Source organism: Elgaria multicarinata, chromosome 9 (assembly GCF_023053635.1).
Source record: "Elgaria multicarinata webbii isolate HBS135686 ecotype San Diego chromosome 9, rElgMul1.1.pri, whole genome shotgun sequence".
NCBI lineage: Eukaryota > Metazoa > Chordata > Lepidosauria > Squamata > Anguidae > Elgaria > Elgaria multicarinata.
The window spans coordinates 59,127,932-59,149,787 of NC_086179.1; the positions used below are offsets into that span (position 1 = coordinate 59,127,932).

Here is a 21,856-nt window from a genome sequence, read left to right on the forward strand (position 1 = left end):
CCCCAGCCAGCCATGGAGGAGAAAGCGGAAATAGGGGGAAAAATCGCTCCGCCTATCCATGACACCAAAAGCTAGCATTTAACACGACGCGCATGCGGGTTGAGGATCTTAAGGGCTCGGAATCTTTTCTATCTCTATGGTTATGGCAAAGACCCCTTCAGTTAAGGGCCTTCTACGTCACAGCTCGCTCCCCCCTCCCTCTTGCGCGCGTGGTGTGCTGGGAAGGGAAAGCGGAGCGCGGCTGGAGTGGCGGCGAAAAAGCGAGGGGGCGGGACCTGGATCACGCAGGTGAGGAACGCGGGCGCCTCTTTCGCGGGTGGGGAGCCCGGTGAGGCGGCTGTGGAGGAGGCGCCTCAAAGCCGGCCAGTGGGGCGTGGGGGGGGGTGTGCCTCGCTTCTGCTCGGGGGAGCCTGGGGGCCGTTAGCAGGGCTCGATTGCGGACCTTTACGTGCCCCCTTGGAACTGAGGAGGGTCGTGTTTCCTCTCGTAGACGGAAGCAAACGGGCGTTTGCTTTATTCGCCCCTTTTATTGTGTAATGAAATCAGGATTTGGGAGTACTGATTTGGGAGTCTTCCCCCCCCTTTATGTCTCCTACTCAAAGAGATCTCATTCTTCTTGCACATCCCCCTCCGCCCTCTAAATATGCCGAATTCTGCCTTTACTTCGTGAGGGAATGCAGGTTGTATGTCGTGTCTGGCCTACTGAGGTCCAAACTATACGGGTCTTTGCCCCATTCACATACGACGCAGGAAGAGGGTGGTTGATGGTCTTATATCAGGGGTGGGCAACGTGTAGGCCAAAACATCTAGAGTGCCACAACTCCCATCAGCCTAGTTAGCATAGCCTATGGTGAGGGATGTTGGAAGTTGTAGGCCAAAATATCTGTAGGGCCACAAGTTTCCCGTTCCTGTAAATTAACAGTAATAAAGGTAAGTGGGATGCTGAACCACCTCCGCCTTACCTGGCAGTGGTTAGTTGCTTATTTATTTATTTATTTATTTATTACATTTTTATACCGCCCAATAGCCGAAGCTCTCTGGGTGGTTCACAAGCTCTCTGGGTGGTTCACAATTGTTGCTCCCAACAATTTTCCCTGATTCCAGCTCAGAAAGGTAGAAAAGTGACTGGAGGATCAACTGCGGCAGGTTGTGTGTGTGAGATGCAAGAGGAAGGACTTTGTATCCTTCCGCCACATGTTCCTGTTATTGTGGAAGTAAGATTACTCCTACAACAGTCTGTGTTAATGAATTGGACATGTGATTACTGGTGCCATTTGCTTTGGCGCAATATAAATCAGTCTGTGAAATTTATTTTAGTTCCTATAGTGTTTCTCAAATAATTGTAGCCTGATTTCATTACAATATTAGAAAATCTCAACGCATAATACAACATTTCCCTTTTCTTTATCTAGTACTTTCAAATGCTTGTTAGTGGCCTGACTTACCCCCCAGTATATCCAATCACCAGATGACTTCTCCAAATAAAGCAGTTGAGCTACAGTTGCAAATACGACAAAATGCTGAAGAGCTGCAAGATTTTGTGAAAGACTTAGAAAGCTGGGAAAAGGATATTAAAGAAAAAGATTATGATTTAAAACAGCAGGGTGGAATTCCAGTAGAGGTAAGTTCACTACACCGATGTCATTGACAGAGATTCTAAAACTAGAAATATGCACTGTTTGGTAGTTCTTTTGATGTCAAATGGAACTACATCACTCATTTAGTTTCACCAACTTTTGTTTAGCATTTCAGTTTGGCAGTATGTCATATCTAAAGCTAAGACTGCATTGAGGTTTTCTCTTTTAGAAAGTCCATATGTTTTTGTGACACTTTAGTGCTTATAAAAAGCAAGGAAGCTCTGTGCAAGCGTTGGAACATTTAGACCATAGTCTCTATGCTGTCAACAAATGATAATGTGTAGTCATTTATGTGGGTTTTCTGGAAAATTAGGGTCACTTGCATAGGACATTTTTTAGTTTGGATCGGAAAATGTTCTGATACCCTAGTGCAGGGGTGGACACCATGTAGCTTTCCAGATGATTTGCAACTTCCATCATCTCTCACCATTGGCTATGCTGACCAGGGCTTGATGGGAATCATAGGCCATCTGGAGGTTCAAAAGTTGTCTACTCCTGCTTTAGGGAGATCTAATTTAGCATGCTTAATTTACTTGTATTTAATAAACATTTTTTTAAAAAAGTACGTCATGTTGATTGTTTTGTTCCAACACAGCATGAATATTTTTCAAATATTTGAGGAAAAATATTAAAGCACACTTAATGTGTTTTAAATGTTATATTATGTATACATTTTTATTGGAATACTTGTAAAAATTATATACAATAGCATGTACTTCTCTTACATTGTTTACATTTAAGAAAAAAATGGTACAGAAAACTGTGGACACCCTAATTAATTTTAGCAATGGTATGCTTAAAACCACTCATCTATTTCAATAGAGTTCAACTCTCTTTGACTAAGTTCATTGGAGCACCAGTTTTGCTCTCGCTATTAGTTCCATTTTACTCTGAGACATATATGTGTATTCTCTCACATATTTGCTAGTAATTTAAAACATAAATTACAACTTTGAAACTGACAACACTTCTTAATATTGTGAACTGGTTTGCATGATCAAAATAAAGTTATTTACGTTGCTTATTTAAATTGTGGCAAGTGCGGGACATAATTTCCATAATCACTGCCCAGGAACGGCTTGTTGTGTTGTCTGAACCCAATCGGCATGGTGTGTTGAAGAGGAAAACAACCCTCCAATAACTCATGGGCTGTTATAGGGTTACTGGAGGGTTGCTTCCTTCTCCAACAAGCCATGCCAACTGGGTTTAGATGACAGGACATGCTGCGCCCAGGCAGGGATTATGAAAATAATGCCCTGCATATGCCACAATTTAAATAAACCATGGTGTATTATTTTAATGTGCAAACCAGATCTGCATTTGAAATTGGCATCCATTCATTGTTACTAACAAGCTTATGAAATGGAAAACTTTCTGCTGGACTGTGTCGTTACATGATTCTGTGCTCAGGTTAAAAAGCCTCCATGCCAGTTCTCCACCCATTATGAAGCCACCCTCAGTTACCTTATCTGAGGAAAGAGAGTGTTTGTGGAAAAGAGTAATGGAACTACATGTGTTATACCATATAGTAAATTGGGTCAAATTGAAGCAGCTGGATGTGTCTTAATGCAGACGGATGCCAGCAGTTGTGAAAATCTAGTTACATACAGTGACAACTATATCAAGACTAATACTGACTTTATACTGTTGTCCACTAATTTTATAAATCTAAGTGATATCTTAATTATTAGAGGTTCTCTGAAAGTGAATTGCAACCTTTCCTGATATTTAGGATTTACCACCAATTCGAAATGAAACATATAAGAAAAAGAAGAAAGGCAAAGTTAGAGCAGTCTCTAAAGAAACTACTGAAGAAAACAAAAAGAACAAAATAAAATCCTACGATTACGAGGCATGGGGAAAGCTTGATGTGGTAAGTTAATATAGTCATTAAAACATTAGGCAAAATTACAGGGTTTTGTAGAATTTATACACAGCATATGCTGTCTACAGTTTTAAAAAGAATATTGTCAAACTTGTAAATAAATACTTTTTATTTGGCATCAAAATAGGGCTCAACCTTCTAATAACACTGAATGTTCTGATTTCAAATGTTGTATTTCAGTATTGAAAAAATTGTCAACCAACAAAAGAAATGCCCTGTTTTAACAAAACATACTGTCTTCATTCATGTGTCTGTTTGTGAATTTGATGTGGCATTTTTCCTTTTATTTGTGTTGGCAAAATTCAGTCTTTATCTAACATGGTCAGTTTTATTTCTACGCTTTTAATTTAAGGGCAGAAATTTCTACTCAATAGGAATAATTTTTATAATTTCTTCCCCACACCCCAATTCTCATTCATTTAGTCCCTGAAGAATAGAGATTTCGTTGCTTAAATGGTATGTTCTAAATTGCAACTTAATTCAAAAGCTAGTTAAGATGGAGTATTTGGATTAGCCAACACTTCTGTTTTGTGCTAATCCAATTGAAATGAATAGCGATTGGACAGGAGCACTGCTGCTTAGATTGCATTCTTTCACCCTATCCTGAAATTTTTAGTTGAAGTACCTTCCACTGAAGGTAACTGAATTTACTTCCAAGGAGGTGTTTCTCCAATTTTGGCTATTGCTTAGCTGCCTTAGAATCATTCTACACATTATGTAGAATGAGTTGGTGGAATTCTAATACACCTATGCTTTTTCCTTCTATTCCAGCCTTCAGCTGGGCCTTGTTTTCCAATAAAGTATGAGGGAAGAGTATTGCCTTGATTTTCTGGATGGAATGCTTGGAAATGAAGTGAAAGGGTACAGAAGCTAGTATTAATACAGATTGCTCATATCTGTTTTCCCTGTAGGATTTTCTTTGTGCACTATTTTTGCATTTACCTTTACTGCTGCCTTACTACTGTATTTATTTGTTCTTCAGATGTATGTTCTCTTGAACTTAAAGATATATATTTTTAATATATGTCATTTCAGGATAAGATCCTTGAAGAACTTGATAAGGAAGATAGTACCCATGACTCGGTGTCTCTAGGGTCAGATTCTGAAGAAGATGGGATTCACATAGATACAGAAAAGGCTCTTGTTGAGAAAGAAAAGGTTATTTTGGTCTTTTAAAAAGGACGCTGTTTTTTTTCTCCCAATGCTCATTAAGATATATGATTAATTAATCTTTCCAAATATTTGATTTCTCAAGGGATGTAATTCAGAAAGAAGGCATACTTCTTGATGCCTGATTCCCTTAAAATTAACTCTTGAAACTAAATCCTCTTAGTCTACTACATGTTTTACTATTCTTCATTCCTTTCCTAATACTTTAGCCATGTTACAAACAAGGTTGTGTTTTGATATCCCTGTGTCTGTAATATTGACCTTCTTTTGACTTTTCAGAAACTGGTTGGTATGTGGAATATTGTTCTAAATTAACTGAAGTTTCTGAACTATCTTCAAGGGAAGCGCCACATAGCGTATATTACAAAACTGCAATCTAAAAGTCATCAATACATTAATGACAGCAATTTCCCTCGCTGGAGCAGTCAGGCATACCCATGGTACCTGTGTTCGGGTTACTTCTGGACCAGAATACTACAGTGTACTTTATGTGGAACTACCCTAAAGATGGTCTGGAACCTACAGCTGGTACAAAATGCAGGCACCTGGACAGAAAATTTGAACATGTAGCTCCAATCTTGCAGCACTAGCTACCGAGTTTATTTCTGAGCCCAATTCAAAGTGCTGGTCTTAATTTTTAAAGTCCTTAATAGCTTGGGACTAGTTTATGTGATGTACTGCCTTCAGGTATACATCACATAGATCTTACCTGTATACTAAGATCTATGTTGGGGGTCCTTCTGGAGTGCCAGCCTTTTAAGATCAGTGAGGTTGGCATGTACTAGAGACAGGGAGTTGTGTCTCTATGCCTTTCCTGTTCTACTCCAGCATTCATCTGGGCCTTGAAGTCCTTTGTGTCTCCAAGGCTGCCTTACCATGGCCTATGTTGGCAGAGCAGTTTCACAAAAGTAAATCTGTGCTGATATGATCACTTTTAAATTGTACCTTTTCTCACACTTTTTTTTTGTACATTTCTTTTGAGAAGGTAGGCCTTAAAGGCAACTTCAAAATAACATAAATAATTAATAAAAATAAAAAGGATGGGAGACAAAAACTGAACCCTGAGGCATGCCATAGAACAATTCCCAGTTGGGAGAGGAACAACAGCGTCACATTCTCGAAACAGCCTCTAGGAAGTGAGCAGAACCAGCAGAAAATTGTACCACCAGCCCAGGCCATTCAGTAGAATGCTGTGGTTGACAGTATTTATTTACTTGAAATTATGCCCTACAATTCCATAAAACAACTGTTCAGAATGTATTGAAAGCCACTGAGAAGTCTAGACTTCAGGAGAATCTCCCTCCCCTTACTGTTCTATCACCTGGAATAGGTTGTGAAATCTAGTAGAATACATGGATGTTGCAGTTAGAGTTAGAAATGGAAATATGTGTTGGGGGCGGGCAGATGATGAATGATTTGTATCCTTCCCAAATTTTATTTTTCATTTATTTACATTTGTATCCCACTTTTTATCCATTATTATCTCCCCACCCCCTGCCCCATTTTACCATCATGCTACAAAATGAGTTGGGTTAAGATAAGAGAAAGGTACTGGCCATTGCTCACCTAGTGAACACTTTTCTTTTTAGGTGTTTAGTTCTTCCCCACCACCTCCGCTTTTTCATTCATTTGCAAAATATGCATGCTACTTTTCAACAATAAGGGTTCTCAGAGTGATTATATAGAACTTAATATCTAATATCAGATTTATAGGCACACATTGCCAGCACAGTGACTGATCCTGTAAAGTATATCAAGGCATTGGAAAATCTAACAAAATTGTTTTCTTTGCATTTATTTTTCAATGGCCCTGTTCAGAAGACACCTTAAACCACAGCTTTAGCCTTAAAGCCATGTTTTAAGGTGTTCTCTGAACAGGGCCAATGTAACATCACACATGTGCAGGATATTGTGACAGAATTCATGATTAAACATTTAGTCCATTTCTAAAATAGGCAAACAGGGAGCAAGCAGAGTGGTTTTTAAACTTCCACCCAGTCTTACTGAGCTCTCCATGAAAAAATAATTCATGGGCTCTATATGAATAACAGTTGAATAGGGGTAAGGTAGTCCTAAGAGATAGGTGAGCACTAATGATGTGAAAAGAAAATGGTTGTCTTTTTTTTAAAAAAGAAAGAAATTCAGTTTGCAATATATTTATATCACTGACCACTATATTTTGTTTTAATAGGGTAATAATTGTTTTAAACAAGGACATTATGATGCTGCAATAGAATGTTATACAAAAGGAATGAATGCTGATCCTTACAATCCAGTTCTGCCTACAAATAGGTCATCTGCTTTTTTTCGCCTGAAAAAGTAAGACTTGTATTGGATACCTTTGTGTTTTATTTCACATATAGCTTTAAGAAAGGGATGTGTCTTCCTTTGAAAAGTGACTTTGAAAAGGTAAAAAATAGATTCTGTTCTTTTCGATAAAAAATAAATATTTTTGTTGGAGGAGTTGGAAATGAATAAATTAATCAATCAGTTCTTTAGTGACCAAAAAAAAAAAGTAGAAGCTAATACGAAAACATAAATTAATATAACTGGAATATACATACTTTGGGGCTAGAGCTTAGAAGAAGACTTGCACAATCTTGGGGTTAAAAGAAGCCATTGATTGGATTAAAAAAAAACCTTCGTCGTGTCGTCCTTTTTTTTTTAACCCACAATGGGTTATTTGCACGAAATAACCCACTCTTATAATCCATGGTCTGCAGCAGGGGTTATTTAACCCATTGTGGGTTATGTCATCTGTTGGGCACTGTGGGTTATTCACCTATAGAGCCGCATAGCATGACAGGATCATATAGCTGTTGCTGCTAGATAAACCCTTGAAGGTTTGGGACCACACTTCATAGGCAGCTTCTCCTAGTCGGGAGGCACCCGATCCACCTTCAAAATTCTGCACAATTTCACACAGGACAGGGAAAATCTGGGGGGCGCCTATGGAAAATAAGCAAAAATAAAGAAAACGGCCAAAAAAGTGCATCCCCCCCACACACTCATAGCCTAAAGTGCACAATTGCGCAGGGGGCAGCAGTCCTCTGATTACTTTGGCCAGAAAGTGGGGGGACAGAATACAGTCAAGGCTCAATAATTTCTGGAGCTCAACCCTCATCAGACCTAGTGAGCATAGCCAGTGGGAATTGTAGGCCAAAATATCTGGAAGGCCACAAATTGCCCACCCCTGCGCTGGTACTTTGGACGCATCTGTTCCTATTTGTATGTACTTCACCATTTATTTACAATAATGAACATACAATTTTGTTTCAGGTATTCTGTAGCTGAATCTGATTGTAACTTAGCACTTGCCCTTAATAAAAATTATACAAAGGCTTATGCCAGAAGAGGAGCAGCTCGCTTTGCTTTGCAAAATATTGAAGGTGCCAAAGAAGGTACACGTGTGTGTGTGTGTGTGTGTGTGTGAGAGAGAGAAATGTATAGCCCTTTTTTAGTTGTTATTCACCTCTTGATTGCTATGCCTCTGGATCAAGAATTTTTGATTTATGGGTTGAGCAAGTGATATGGTCAAATGCTAATTTCAATGTAACTGCCTATTACTACTTCCATTTCCCCTGTCTCTGAAGAATGCACAAAAAGCTCCAGCCGATAAAGTAATATCTGTGGATTCTCACTGCCTGCCTGAGGAACTTCTTAATTTAAGTAGTTTGCTAGCAAAATATATACTGTACCTTAAATTTTCTTGGATGTTATTGTTTTGTAGGAGCTTAAAAATGACTTGTCATTTATTTGTATTTATTCCTTTTTTAGGAAGTCCTTTTAAAATTTTACACTATAGAAATGAATACCTAAAATTACCTTGTAGATTTGTATTAAATCTTAACTGTTTCCCTCACCGTTGGTTAATAAAAGTTCCCAGAGTTAAGAGCTATATACCTAATTTTGGAAGAATCTAAATACTCTCTTAGGTTCAATTTTGTTGAAACTATAAATCTCCCAGGATGAAAGCTAATTAAAATTTATTAGGGAACAGTGTTTTGAAATATAAGGGAACCTGTTCGGCCTTTTCTATTAAAATTAATAAGTCTAGAGTTTGGGTATTTATTTATAATACCATAGATGATCGATACCTCATGTCCACTATCATCTTGTAGTTTGTGTAATTTTTGAACTAAAGTGTGTCATCACATTACCTGGAGGCACTGTTGATATGATTAGCAAATTTGGTTAGATGTTTCAAATGGTTCATCCTTCTTTTTGAATAGTTTTTGAAAAATGCTGTATTCTTATGTCTTACTGTTTAGATTATGAAAAGGTTTTGGAATTGGATCCAAACAACTTTGAAGCAAAAAGTGAACTTAGGAAAATTGAACAGGTAAAAAACTTCAGTTTACCCAATTTGCCCAATGAACTAATGTTTTTTTTTTAGTTACGTAGTAGAAATGTCCTGTATTTTTTATATCAGGCTCTCATGTCAAAAGAAACTTCACAACCTGAAGAAACAGATGCCTGTAAGAACGTGGAAATTACAGAACAGGAAGTTAAACAAATGGAAGAGCAGCAGCTTAAGCAAAAGGCTATTACAGAAAAAGATTTGGTAAATACAATAAAGCATTATTTAAAAGAATTCGTGTGTTGGGATCTTATTGTACACAGTAAAGCCTGAAGTTCTGTCTATGTACAAAGTTAGTAGAACCTAACTTTGGGTGTGTAACAAATGGGATGAGCATTCAGTGATTAATTTGTACACTATGGGTCCAAGAATTCTTTTTTAAAAGCAACAAGATCTTAAACTAAATGGGAAATGAAGTGTATTTTTAGTTAGTTTGGCAGTTGGACCTGCTGCTAGCTCTGGCCCAACTGCCATGCAGAGCTCTCAATTGTTGTCTGAAAACCATCCCATATGATCACCATTTCCTTCTCTTCTTCCACTTGTAAGAGGAATTATTGAATAGCATATTCTAAGTATTACTTTCTTGTATGAACATATTGAGATTTCCCCCATTATTGCTTATATATACATTCTTTTTCTTTCCCCAAATATCGCAGGGTAATGGATATTTCAAAGAAGGTAAATACGAAATAGCAATTGAATGCTACACACGTGGAATAGCAGCAGATGGCACCAATGCACTTCTTCCAGCAAACAGAGCAATGGCCTACCTGAAAATTCAAAAGTGAGTGGTGTTGAATTTACCATTCCAGATTGTCTGCAGATTTCCTTAGAATTCAGTTTTAAATTATACTTCTAATTTTTAGTAATTCTTACAGTCTCCTTAAAATGCATTATCTTGTTATTAATTCAACTGTTACAATATCTTTGAAATAAATGGCTGGGGATTAATTTGTAGCCTGAATTGTATGCATTTTGTTGCATACTTAGTCTTTCTTTTTCTTAGGAATTTGTGGATACTTTGTTGACTTGAAATTGTTTGTTTGTGAAAATAAAAGTTGAATAAATAAGCACCTAACTCAAGCACTCCTTTCGTGTATGACACAAAGAACAGCAAAAAATTAGTACAACACTGATTTCTCCTCACATATATTCTAGCTGTATATAATCCGTCAAGTTTACCAATTTCACCAGTGTTGTTACTCAGGTCTGAGATTTGGACTATAATTGTTTTGTTTCTGATCTTCCATCAGCCATGGAGAAAAACTAGTAAAAGTTGAAATTCTTGAAATTCTAACAGGAACTGACAAGGCACATTTAAGTATCTTCAGCATCATGTAACTTGTCTAACAAAGGTTTGAATTAACTTTATTCTTACAACTAGAAGGTTTTTGAAGTTTTCAAGTAACTTAAAGCTTAAATTAAGGTGAAACTCTAGACTTGTCCTAATTAATACAAGCAGTGCTTTTAATGTCATAATTCTGGGAAAAGGAATAGGAAATATTTTCAACTAAGATGTCATATATATTGTAGTAACATATAATTCTCATATTACTGATATGCAACTGAAACAGTACTTGATTGATAAGTAGTAAAAAGTAATCTTTTTTTAAAAAAAATCTTTCTTTGATAAGATATAAAGAGGCAGAAGAAGATTGTACTTTAGCTGTATTATTAGATTCCTCATATTCTAAAGCCTATGCAAGAAGAGGGACTGCTAGAGCCGCACTGGGAAAGCTAAAAGAAGCTATGCAAGGTGAGATTCTAAATAAAAGGGTTTTTGATGTTGTCTCCTGCCCTGTTCAAATCTCTCAATGAAACAGACCTAGTCCAGTATGATAGCAGGCAAGCCCATGCATACAGCAACTAGCTTGTTCACACCTTCTTGTTGTTTTGGGCTACCATGATGTCAGACCACTGTGTAAGGGGTACATGAGTGTGATCCCATCCACTTAATGTGTTCTCCAGAGGAAAAGATTAAAGCAATACTTTTTATATAAAGAGATTTTCACTTCCACATGAAAGAAGTTGTGGTAGAATCTAGACCCTGTTTGATTTGCAAATTGAGACTAGTCAATTTTGCATTCTGAGTTGGCCTTTTATATTGAAATCATGGATCGTATGGGTGCTACAAAAAAAAACAAGATGTTTTGGGCTGCATGGGAGAAGGTTAGACTGCATAGGTAAGAATGTATAGTGTCATGCTATTGCCACAATCTGATTGCCAAAATATTAAAACTATTTTGCTTTTAGTGCCAAGGTTTATCTGCAGTTGTATATATCTTAATAATTTTTGAGACAATATTTTGGTTGCCTTTCAATAGCTTAACAATTAGAAACATGATCATGCCATCTTTAAGCAATTCTAATGGGAGAATTCTCCTTTGGGAGTACTGTTGGATTCAGTGGGATTCCCAAGTGCTTAACTTTTGGTGGCTTATTGCCTAACAGTTGTGGTTATTGAAGAGTTACCTTTTGGAAGACTAGCATCTTCCATAAAGAACTTATTAAAAGTGACCATAGTAGTTTTATTTTACATTTGTGTTTCTTATGTGTTCTGGTCAGATTTTGAAACTGTCTTGAAGCTGGAACCTGGAAATAAGCAAGCAATAAACGAAATAATGAAACTTAAGAATGTAAGTGTGTTGGTGTGTGTGTGTTTCTATACATATTTGGCAACCTCAATAAATTTAAGGATATGTTTCGTATTTGTTTTCTGAGTTTAAAATGCATATTTTCATTGATAATTATCTGGCTGATCTTTTTAAGGAATTAATTGCAAAAGGACTCTGGACAGACGTGGAATATCCTGGATTATCACAGAATGAAACAGAAATACAAAATCAGGTGAAACCCATCGATAAACCCTTGCATCTGAGATCAACAGTAAGTATAAATGATTACTGAGAACTCTTTCAGTAGTTCTCTGTAATCACATTTTCTATACAGAAAGGAACTTCAGTGAAGCCTTGAGCTCACATGCCTCCCCTTCCCCTATTCTCTTCCTATGCAGCTGGGAGAATTAAATCAGGATTGAGTTTCACTTTGCCCAGTTTCTGGTTTGTCGTTAAGTGCAAACCAGAAATCGTGATTTAAAATAAACTAGTCAAATTGCTAAACAAGCCAGTTGCAAGTGGTGGTGTTTAGTTATCTTGGTTTTTTAAAATTACAGCTTATTTTAAACCATGATTCCTGATTTACACATAATGAAAAGGAATTGTCTAAAGCAAAATGGTATCCTGGTCTATGCCTCCTCCTGGCCACACAGGAGTAGCAGGGCAGTGCTTTGAGTCTAGAACTTTGCACAGGCTCCTTTTTGTTCATGCATGCAACAAAAAACCTATGGTTTAGCATTACGTGTGAGTGAAGTAATTGAGAATAAAAATGATTGAGGTTCGAAGATGTGGTTATGTATATGCTGCCCTCCACTTTTGTGGTGGGGTCAATAGATGGGGGCAAAATTCCCCTTGTAATGTTTCTACTAAAGAGATATGGTCTTCCTGTGTGATTGTCAGCAAATGTTCATGCCACGGTGAACTTATTAGTCTTTAATATTCCATTCTTCTTCATTTATGCTATGATAGGCACAGCTACTCTTCAGGAATGCATCCTATTGTTCATCAGTATGTTAAGACTTTGTCACTTCAGTAATTAACTCACTTTATTATATTCTTTTCAGAAACCATTGAGAAGAATAATAATTGAAGAAGTGGGTCATGAGATGCTAAGTACAAATGTGGTGGCTACCACAAATCTAGAGCCTAATCAGTCTGATTCTGCAAGTGTAGAAGCAACACAGGCCTTCGTATCTGCAAAGAATCCAAGCAAAGATGATTTCTGTTCTCCAGCTGATATTCCAAAAGCAAAGTTATTGAAAATAGAAGAAATTGGTGATTCAGTAGCCACAGAGTAAGTATATCACATATGAATGGCTGTAGGTCTTGTGCTCAAATACAATTTTTTTCCACAGTGAAAAATGTAATTTCGGTAAGGTTTTAACTAGCCCTTTAATTATATATGGATTTTGAAGATTTAGCTCAGGATAGTTAGTGCTAAAACTCTTGTTTGCTTGGAAAGATTGTTCAAAGCTTATTAAGCCATCATGCTTAAAGTGACCTTCAAACCTGACTGCTGGCATTTATAATTTAACCTTGAAAAAAATCTATATTTTCAATATTTTTTTTAAAAAATACATTTACATTTATCAGAAAGCTTTTTGCATGATTGTCAGAGGGCATTATAACCATTTAAAAATTGCAAGTGGATCTAAATCATTTCCCTTCATGTGAAGGCAGTCCTGTTGAAGTGTGTAGGGTTAATTGTGTATTTTAAAAGTAATTATTGAAGGCAGGATTAGACTTCAAAACGTGTGTGCATTGTGTCAGGCTCTATCTACAACAGTAGTTTCCTCTGCAAACTGCTGCTGAGATTTGTTTTGGTGAAAGGGTGGGTTTGTAAAACATCCCATGAAATATCCACAGTGACGGTACAAAAACATGCACATTATTTGAAGGGGTATAAACATTTTGCATGATTGGTGCCAAATGAATCTTGCACTTGTTGTACATCATCCTGGCCGTTGTCCTGTCTCTTCACTGTGGCAGGCTATCTCTGTTTTGGCAAGGGAATCTCTTCCCCCTATTTTATTTTTTCTATTTTTCTTCTGAGACTGTGTATGGGTACACAGATGCAGTTGTGCAAATTCAGCATGCAGTTCTGGATGGGGTAAGTCTATGTCCTGGAAACACAAACAGATTTTTGAGCCAATGAAGCACTTCCTGGTGAATTTTGATCAGAGTCATCATATGTTGGCATAGCCTGAGATTTAGTTTGGCAATGTATCAATAATTGCTTTCAAGTTTTCATTCATTTAGGTGGGATTTTCTTTGTATTCTTGTACAAATCCCAAAGAAATTGTGCAACATTAGGGCATGGTGTCCTGCACTCTAAATCAGGGAATGGCACATGTTTCCTAAAACATGTCATCATATAGAAACTAAGTAATCGTTCCCTTCATGTGTCCTTTAATGTTTTTAGATCTGTTACTAAGGGTACTGTAAAAGAGAAGCCGTCACCTATCGCTCAGTCCATTGTTATGAAAAAACAAGCTGAGACACAAAATCAAGCACTCCACTGTGTGTCCACATATCCTGTGCCTCCAATCCCTGTGAATTCATTCCAGCTTGAATCAGATTTCAGAAAATTAAAAACTTTCCCAGATCAGTTGTACACGTACTTGAAGGTAAGATAAGTGATTCTTTATGATGTTTGGTTTGATTCTACTAGATGTGTGATTCCACAGAGCAGTCTCTTATAATACCTTCCTTTAAGATGAAGTTTCAGAATTTTATTTTATTAAGTTCATTCCATATTTTGGCATTAGGACGTATAGAGCATCCTTACTGCTCCAGTTAGTAAGTGCACAGTTAAAGCAACTATTTCCAAAGGCAGTCTGGGGAGTACCATACTGCCTGTTTGTGGTACTTGGGTGTGATGAGGGCTGAAGTAGTGGCTGTGGAATTCCGCAATGACCTAGCAAGTTGATTGAAGGAACTTAAACTCTCCCCCTCCCCCTTTGATCACCACAATAACCTGTGAGGTAGGTTAAGGTGATCAAATTACTGCCCTAAGATCACCTGCTCATCCATTGTGAGCTTCAGGTTGAGTAGGGATTTGAATCCAGGTGGATTCTTCATGCGAGTATGGGTGAGAAAAAACCCCAATGTTTCCCTGATGCCCTCCATTGCAGGGGGAATCAGTACCGAAGGGCACAAGCTGTGTGTTCCAGGGAAGTTTCTCTGCCATTACTGACCTTATTGAGGAATGCTAATCAGCTCCCAAAGAAATCCAGGGTTCCCTAGAACAGTTTAATACTACTGGTATAATAAAACCTATTGGTTTGATTCCACACCATTAAAAGTTCTTTTTGATAGGCAGTATGCAATAAGATGTACTCTGATAGTGTTTAATATCTGCTCTAATTTTTATATATGTAAATATTTTTGTTCTCCCAAAGCAAATTGATCCTTCACTTTATCCTAATCTCTTCCAAAAATCCTTGGATCCAGATGTGTTTAGCCAAATTTTGAAAATTCTACAACATTTTTATGTTGGGTAAGTTTAAATGCAGGGGGGTTTAAGACTGATTTATTGGTAAACATTTGGCTTTTTAGTTAGCTTGAACCCCTGACTGAAATGTGATTTTGATCTTTTCCATGGTCTGACTGCAGTTTGAGACAAATTTGTTCTTTTGGATGCTAGCAATATGCCAGTATCTGAAATTAATACTGCTCGAGATAATCTGTAAGAGAGAAGATATAAAGCAATGTAAGAAATCTCAAAAGTCAGGGGAAATAGCACCAAAAGTATTACCCAGAGCTGAATAAATTAAGCTGTTTGTTTGACAGAGTAAAAATCCAGAGATGGCTCACTGTGCAATAGCCCATATGGTCATCATGACAATTGTTTCACTCTGAACCTCTCAATAACAGTTTGGAAATCCAAAACAAAAATGTCCTCTTTCCCTGACTTGGGGAGGCCAAGCATCTCATCTTTGACTTCATGCTGTGCTTCAGCAGCTTTCTGAATGTCTACACAAAGCACAGCGCAAAGTCATCAAGATGCCATATTTCACCCAAGTTCCAGATTAATGGGAAATGTCATTCAGTCTCTGATTTTTCAGTGCGCTTTGATTTTGCTGAAGAACTCCGCAGAGGCAGGGCTGATGTGAGCCACAAATAATGGCTGTCTACCAAGGTCAGCCAAAATTTTAGATATAAAACCAGTGGTTCATTTTAAATAAAAGCAACTTTCTAGAATCTGAGGACCAAATAAAGACTACTTCCTAATATCTACCACCCAAGATTACATAACCAAAGCATAACTACTGAGCTATATGAACTTTAGCCAGTGTCTTTGGGGCATTTTGTTGTTCTTAAGAGGATGAGTGATATGCTTAGTAGTAGTAGTAGTAGTAGTAGTACCACCACCCTGTAGTTATGCCACACAGAGAGAAGGGGAGATTTTGGGAAAGTAAACAGAACACATCCATTTTAGTGAACATAGACTGAAGTGGTATTAAACAGGATATTTTCCATAATAAAAATGACAGCAGCTGTGCTACTTTGGACAAAATGAAATAGCACCATTGTACTTCAGAAAGGAGTAATGCCACATTCTGTTATACAGAGGATTTTGGAACTAAATAAGAAAAGTTCCACAAGATGCTTCTGCTTTTCTGATATAACCTGGTATTCAGATTATTAGAAGTTGTATATTTTGTTTGTTGTTGCTTGTAGAGCGGAGCTTCAGATTAATTGCTGTTATAGATATTTTACATAGTCACATATAAGTATTTTTTGTACCCGTGTGTTCTACTTTTCACTTTTTAATTGAGGTTGATAATGTTAAATTCATGGATTTTCTTAATCAGAATTAAGTTATTTCTAGGTATGTGTTAATACCTCCCTATCTTGTAGGAAAGAGGAGCCTTCACTTATCTTAGAAATTCTACAGAAACTGTCGGAATCAAGAAGATTTGATATGGCAGTAATGTTTATGTCAGAATCAGAGAAAAAAAGTAAGTAAAAATGCATTCTTGGATCTCTCTGGGAATCTAGTAGTCAGTATGTTTAGAGATTATCTCGAATATGGTCAGAGGCAGAGCACAGACCATGCCGTAGCAGAATCCTGAAAGTGCTATTTCTCTTTCTTTAAAAGAAAAAATATTCAGCATAGTTGTTGGAGAAAGTCAGAATGTTTTTTACCATCCCCTTCTCCAATTAGAAACCAAGATGTATCTTCTACTTGGGGTGGGGTGGGGAGTTGTAGTGGTGGTGGGGAACTGGAATGGACAAACTGGTATCCATTGCCAAGTTACATGAAAAACTGGATTTCTCCTTTGTTTTTTATGGGCAGGTCTCTCATTTCTGGCCCTGGGGTCATTTTAAAATAATTTCTCAGTGGGAACCAGAAAATGACCTATCTAGTCTATGAGATGGTTCTCACTGCTTTTTAAAATTTATTCTTTATCAGTTATATCTATATCCCACCTTTACACTAAACAAGGCAGCTAACAATAAAATACAGAAAAGTTATCATTAAAACATTAAACTCTGATATAAGAGAATTACAGGTTATAACATGATACTATGTAGTATTTGGCATGGTTAACGCTATATGGAATTGGGTTGTCTTGATCAGTGAGCCAAGCTCATATTCTGTAAGGTCTCCAAAAATTTGACAAGATGAGGTTTGAGTAGATGGAAATCATGGCAGTTGCTACACTTCGTTCCTTTCTCCTTGTTTAATTGTAGCACTGAGTTATTCAGTTCAATTTAAAATGTTCTGAGGAGATCAAGTTCCTCTCATGGGTGATATGCTGTGTCAGACTGTATCGTACTATAGCCCTTTGCACTTTAAAATTACTGAATTTTAATATAAAATAAAGTTGTATCTTCATTATTATGTATTCTGAAACAAATTTGGCTAAGACAGTATATAATAAGTGTAATGTACCTATCTCTCTCTCCTTCTCCTTTTAGCTGCACGTTCATTATTTGGTCATTTGGAGCATTCAGGATTGAAAGATTCTTCCATTAAACAACTCAAGATAAGATACAGTGTTTGAGACAAATGGCTTTCCCTAACTGTATATAGAAATACAGTTGATTATGCACCTTTGTGGAAAGGCAATTCCAGATGATGAGAGACTATGGCTAGCACGATCCAAAGTGCCTTGTGCAGAGGGGAGCCTGCAGTCTCTTCTTCCCGCCCCCACCATGTCTCATATGCCATCCTAGAAAATCCCTCCACTTTCAATAATGGCTTCTTGTGGGGGTGGGGGAGGAAAGTTCCGTCGCCCCACGCAGTGTTCCATGCACAGTTCTTTGGATCAAAGCAGATGAAAACAGGTAAAGTATATTTATGTGGAAAAGGTTATGGCAAAGTTTGATCCTCCAGTTTAGCAGGGTATCTAATAGGATTTAGTGTGGCTGAACCTGGTTCAAACCATTTTATCCTTTGCTCATAGTGTAGGATCAAGGCTAACAATGAGCTGTCAAAATATTTTATAAATTTTATTTTTGTGTGTATGAATTTGCTTGTTAAAAATTATTCTGTATTTTTGTTCTTAAAAATAAATTCACAAATGTTTAATTCCAGTGTTCCCATTTTTGTTTTGTTTTCTTACCAATTCCAAGTTCTTTGTGATACCTCTTGGCTGACTTTCAGGCACAGACAAGTGAAAATCCTTTTTTTCTTCTTTATTTTTAACCAGCTTCCACTTTGTTTAATTTTCTCCCTATTTTGATAATTAACTGTTGCTAAATTCCATGAACATTGTCCTGTTGCTAAGGATTCATTGATCATTTTTTGGTTATCCCTATCTCATTTTTTTAAGACTAGATGAGCTATCATCTACAATTGTGTGTTGTGTATTAGTCTTTAGCCCTGCCAAAATCAGCAGGTCATAAAGCTAAGGGTCCATCTACTCCATAATCTTCTCTCTCCCTCAGTGGGCAACAAGATACTTCCTTGGAAGCAGGGAATAAAGACAAGAGCCCATCCACAGTTCTAGTAGTGTTGGAGAAACTTTTCTCCATTTTTCTCTTCACTGCCTATTTTTCCACTCTTGTATCCCATAGTCATCTTTTTCCCCTCAAGCATTTTAGCCTTTCATCATAAATAAGTTGCTCCAACCCATTTGTCATTTTGTTTGCCCCCTTTCTGCACCTTTTCTAGCTTACTCTGAGGTGTTTCTAATGGAAGAGGGTTCCATCACTGCACTGTAGCCACTGATAAGCACTTCTGTATTTGATTGCTTTCTGAATGTGCTGCATGGATATAATAAGCCAGAGGGCTTTGTTGGCAGATCTAAAAGAGTATAATGGGTCAAAGGGAGAAAGTAATCTGTAAGGCAGTGGCAGGTAATCTGTTGCTTTCCATATATTCTGACTGCAACTCCCATAAGCCCCAGCCCAGTGGTCAGGGATTATGGGAATTGTAGTCCCATATATATGGAGACACCAGGTTGCCTACCCTCATTCTAAGGTACTCAGATCCTGAGCCATTTAGAATTTTAAGGATTACAATCAAATATCAATGCTGAGGCAGTGTTAATGCTAAACTACAGTTTATGGGGCATCTGACAAGCCACAAGAGGTGGGTCACTGCATTCTGTACCAGCTGAAGCTCCCAAACAGCTATCAGCAAGCCATCTATACAGCACATTACAGTAGTCAGACCTTGACATTATTCATGCATAAATGGCAGCTACTAAGTCCTTTTGGTGGAAGAATGGGCTATATCTTTCTCAGCTGGTGAAGTTTGGCAAAAAGCATTCTCTATTGCAACCTAAGATCCAGAATCAAGTGGGGCCCCAGTTTCTGTATATTCTCCTTTGTTCAGTCCCATACTGAAGGCAAGCCGTGAAATTACAGGATTGAGATCAACTGGAAATACAGGCGAAACAATTGGTGTCAGTGTACTATCAGGATCCAAGAAACTGACTGCAACTAGGAACAGCTTGAAGATGCATTGTAGGGATTTTCTCAATGACCTTTCCCTAAGCAGGGGTATGAAACCTGTGGCCTTCAAATTATTGGACTACAGCTCCTGTCAGCCTTGGTAAGCATGGTTGATAGGTATGGTGTGGAGTATTAGGAGAAATGCACTTGAAAATATGTAGGATTTTTCATGCTGACTCTTTAGGAAGAAATGCAAACTGATAAGGAAACAACAGAACAAACTTAATATTTGAAAAACAAAAAACAGCAGAATTGAACTTGACAGAGTCATCCATCTCTAGTCACATGTATGGAAACTCACTGATCTCTTATGCTGATGAACAGATGACAGGTTATGAAAATACCTACATTGGCTGGGCAAGCATTTATTCCTGAATGACATGTTTTTAGGCTTCACATGACTAATAGGAGACTTGCTTAGTATTCAAACTATGGCAGACCTTACCGATTTTATATTATATTGTGCCTGGAGCTGTGAAGACTTCACTATGAACAATGTATATATCAGTCTAAGACAGAGAGAGCTACAGACAGCTGGAGAGGAAAGAAGATAGCAGCACTAGGCAGATGCCTTAGTCATGCATTCAGTGGTTAGAAAGTAAATCTGCAAGGAGAGGGAATGTTCTAGCCCCATCCCCTCACACATTTCCACTCCCCCCTACTTGTGGAGGGCAATGGAAACTTGAAAGGAGGGGTTGGGGCTAAAGCGGTCCTCCTTGCAATATTAATTATTATTATTATTATTATTATTATTATTATTATTATTATTATTTTATATAGCACCATCAATGTACATGGTGCTGTACAGAGTAAAACAGTAAATAGCAAGACCCTGCCGCATAGGCTTACATTCTAATAAAATCATAGTAAAGCAATAAGGAGGGAAAGAGAATGCAAACAGGCACTGGGTAGGGTGAACAGGCACAGGGTAGGGTAAAACTAACAGTATAGAGTCCAAACAACATCAGGTTTTAAAAGCTATAGGGAAAAGAAAAGTTTTTAGCTGAGTTTTAAAAGCTGTGATTGAGTTTGTAGTTCTCAAGTGTTCTGGAAGAGCGTTCCAGGCGTAAGGGGCAGCAGAAGAAAATGGACGAAGCCGAGCAAGGGAAGTAGAGACCCTTGGGCAGGCGAGAAACATGGCATCAGAGGAACGAAGAGCACGAGCGGGGCAATAGTGTGAGATGAGAGGGGAGAGATAGGAAGGAGCTAGACCGTGAAAAGCTTTGAAGGTCAGCAGAAGAAGTTTATATTGGATTCTGAAGTGAATTGGAAGCCAATGAAGAGATTTCAAAATAAGGATAGGGCAGGGGTAGGCATTGTGGGACCCATCAGGGGCGTTGTTAGGGGATGCTGCCTGGGCACAGTCCCCAGATCTTCTGAGCTCTGCCCTGGATCTTCTGAGCTGCCCCAGTTGCCATCATCTGCCTCATACCAGTCTGCATCTCTCTAAGATCAGTAGCCTTGCAGTTACTAAGGAGGCCTTAGGACTCGCTCCCTTAGCAAGGCAACTAGAAGGGAGATGGCCACCTTTCCTTCCACAATTTGCTCATTGTTTTTTCTCTTCTACTTTTCTGCTCTTACTGCCCAGTGCTGGGAGCTTGCTTGCAATGACATATTGAAGAGGGAGAGGGAAGGGCAGGAAGAGCTCCATGTGAAATACTGGTATTTCACATCACATCTGCTTTTACTGCCCCAAACTGGAACCTTTGGCTTCTGCAGAAATTTAGTAGCTTCAGCACAGCAAAGGATTCAATCAGCCTCCGCAAAAATATTTCTCCCTCTCCACTTCCATTTCTCAATGAAAAGCTGCAGGCCTCAGATGATTCCAAAAGGGAGGGTTAGGGCTATGTAATATCATGATTGAGCAAGTGCTGAGGCTTTTAAACAGATTTTACAGTTATAGAAAAGCAAGAAAAAGCCCTCAGCCAATGCCATTTCACCTCATAAAGTTAATTTCAGTGTGTGCAATCCGTACAAACCCTCCACAGCCTCAAGGCCTCTGAGGTGCTACCTCTAAATGAGCCACTTGGCTTGGGGAATTCTCTCTCTGCTTCCAGTCACCATTCTTCTTTACTTCTTCCTTCTTCCCAAAGCATATCTCAGGGAATTCTTAAAGACAATTCTCTTTGGTAGGCAAGAGAAGTTCTGAACTGTAATTCACCTCATACAAACAAGGGTTTCTTTCCCCTTCACCTCTTCACTCAATCTCTGAGAAAAGTGGGTTACATGGTTGCAGAGGAGCTGGGGCTGTTTTGTTTGCCAGCTGCCATTAACCAGT

General features: G+C 38.0%; 1 protein-coding gene across 1 annotated transcript; it reads left to right on the top strand.

Annotated features, from left to right (window-relative positions):
- The first annotated feature begins 161 nt into the window (after positions 1 to 161).
- RPAP3 (RNA polymerase II associated protein 3) lies at positions 162 to 18,208 on the top strand. Its single transcript, XM_063133965.1, has 17 exons — positions 162 to 288; positions 1,413 to 1,621; positions 3,370 to 3,510; positions 4,558 to 4,680; positions 6,884 to 7,011; positions 7,972 to 8,093; positions 8,964 to 9,034; positions 9,125 to 9,256; positions 9,709 to 9,836; positions 10,687 to 10,808; positions 11,618 to 11,688; positions 11,822 to 11,938; positions 12,732 to 12,961; positions 14,090 to 14,294; positions 15,069 to 15,166; positions 16,531 to 16,631; positions 17,596 to 18,208. The coding sequence occupies exons 2-17, from the start codon at positions 1,469 to 1,471 to the stop codon at positions 17,679 to 17,681; spliced, it is 2,028 nt and encodes a 675-aa protein (XP_062990035.1). The 5' UTR covers positions 162 to 288; positions 1,413 to 1,468; the 3' UTR covers positions 17,682 to 18,208.
- The last annotated feature ends 3,648 nt before the right edge of the window (positions 18,209 to 21,856 follow it).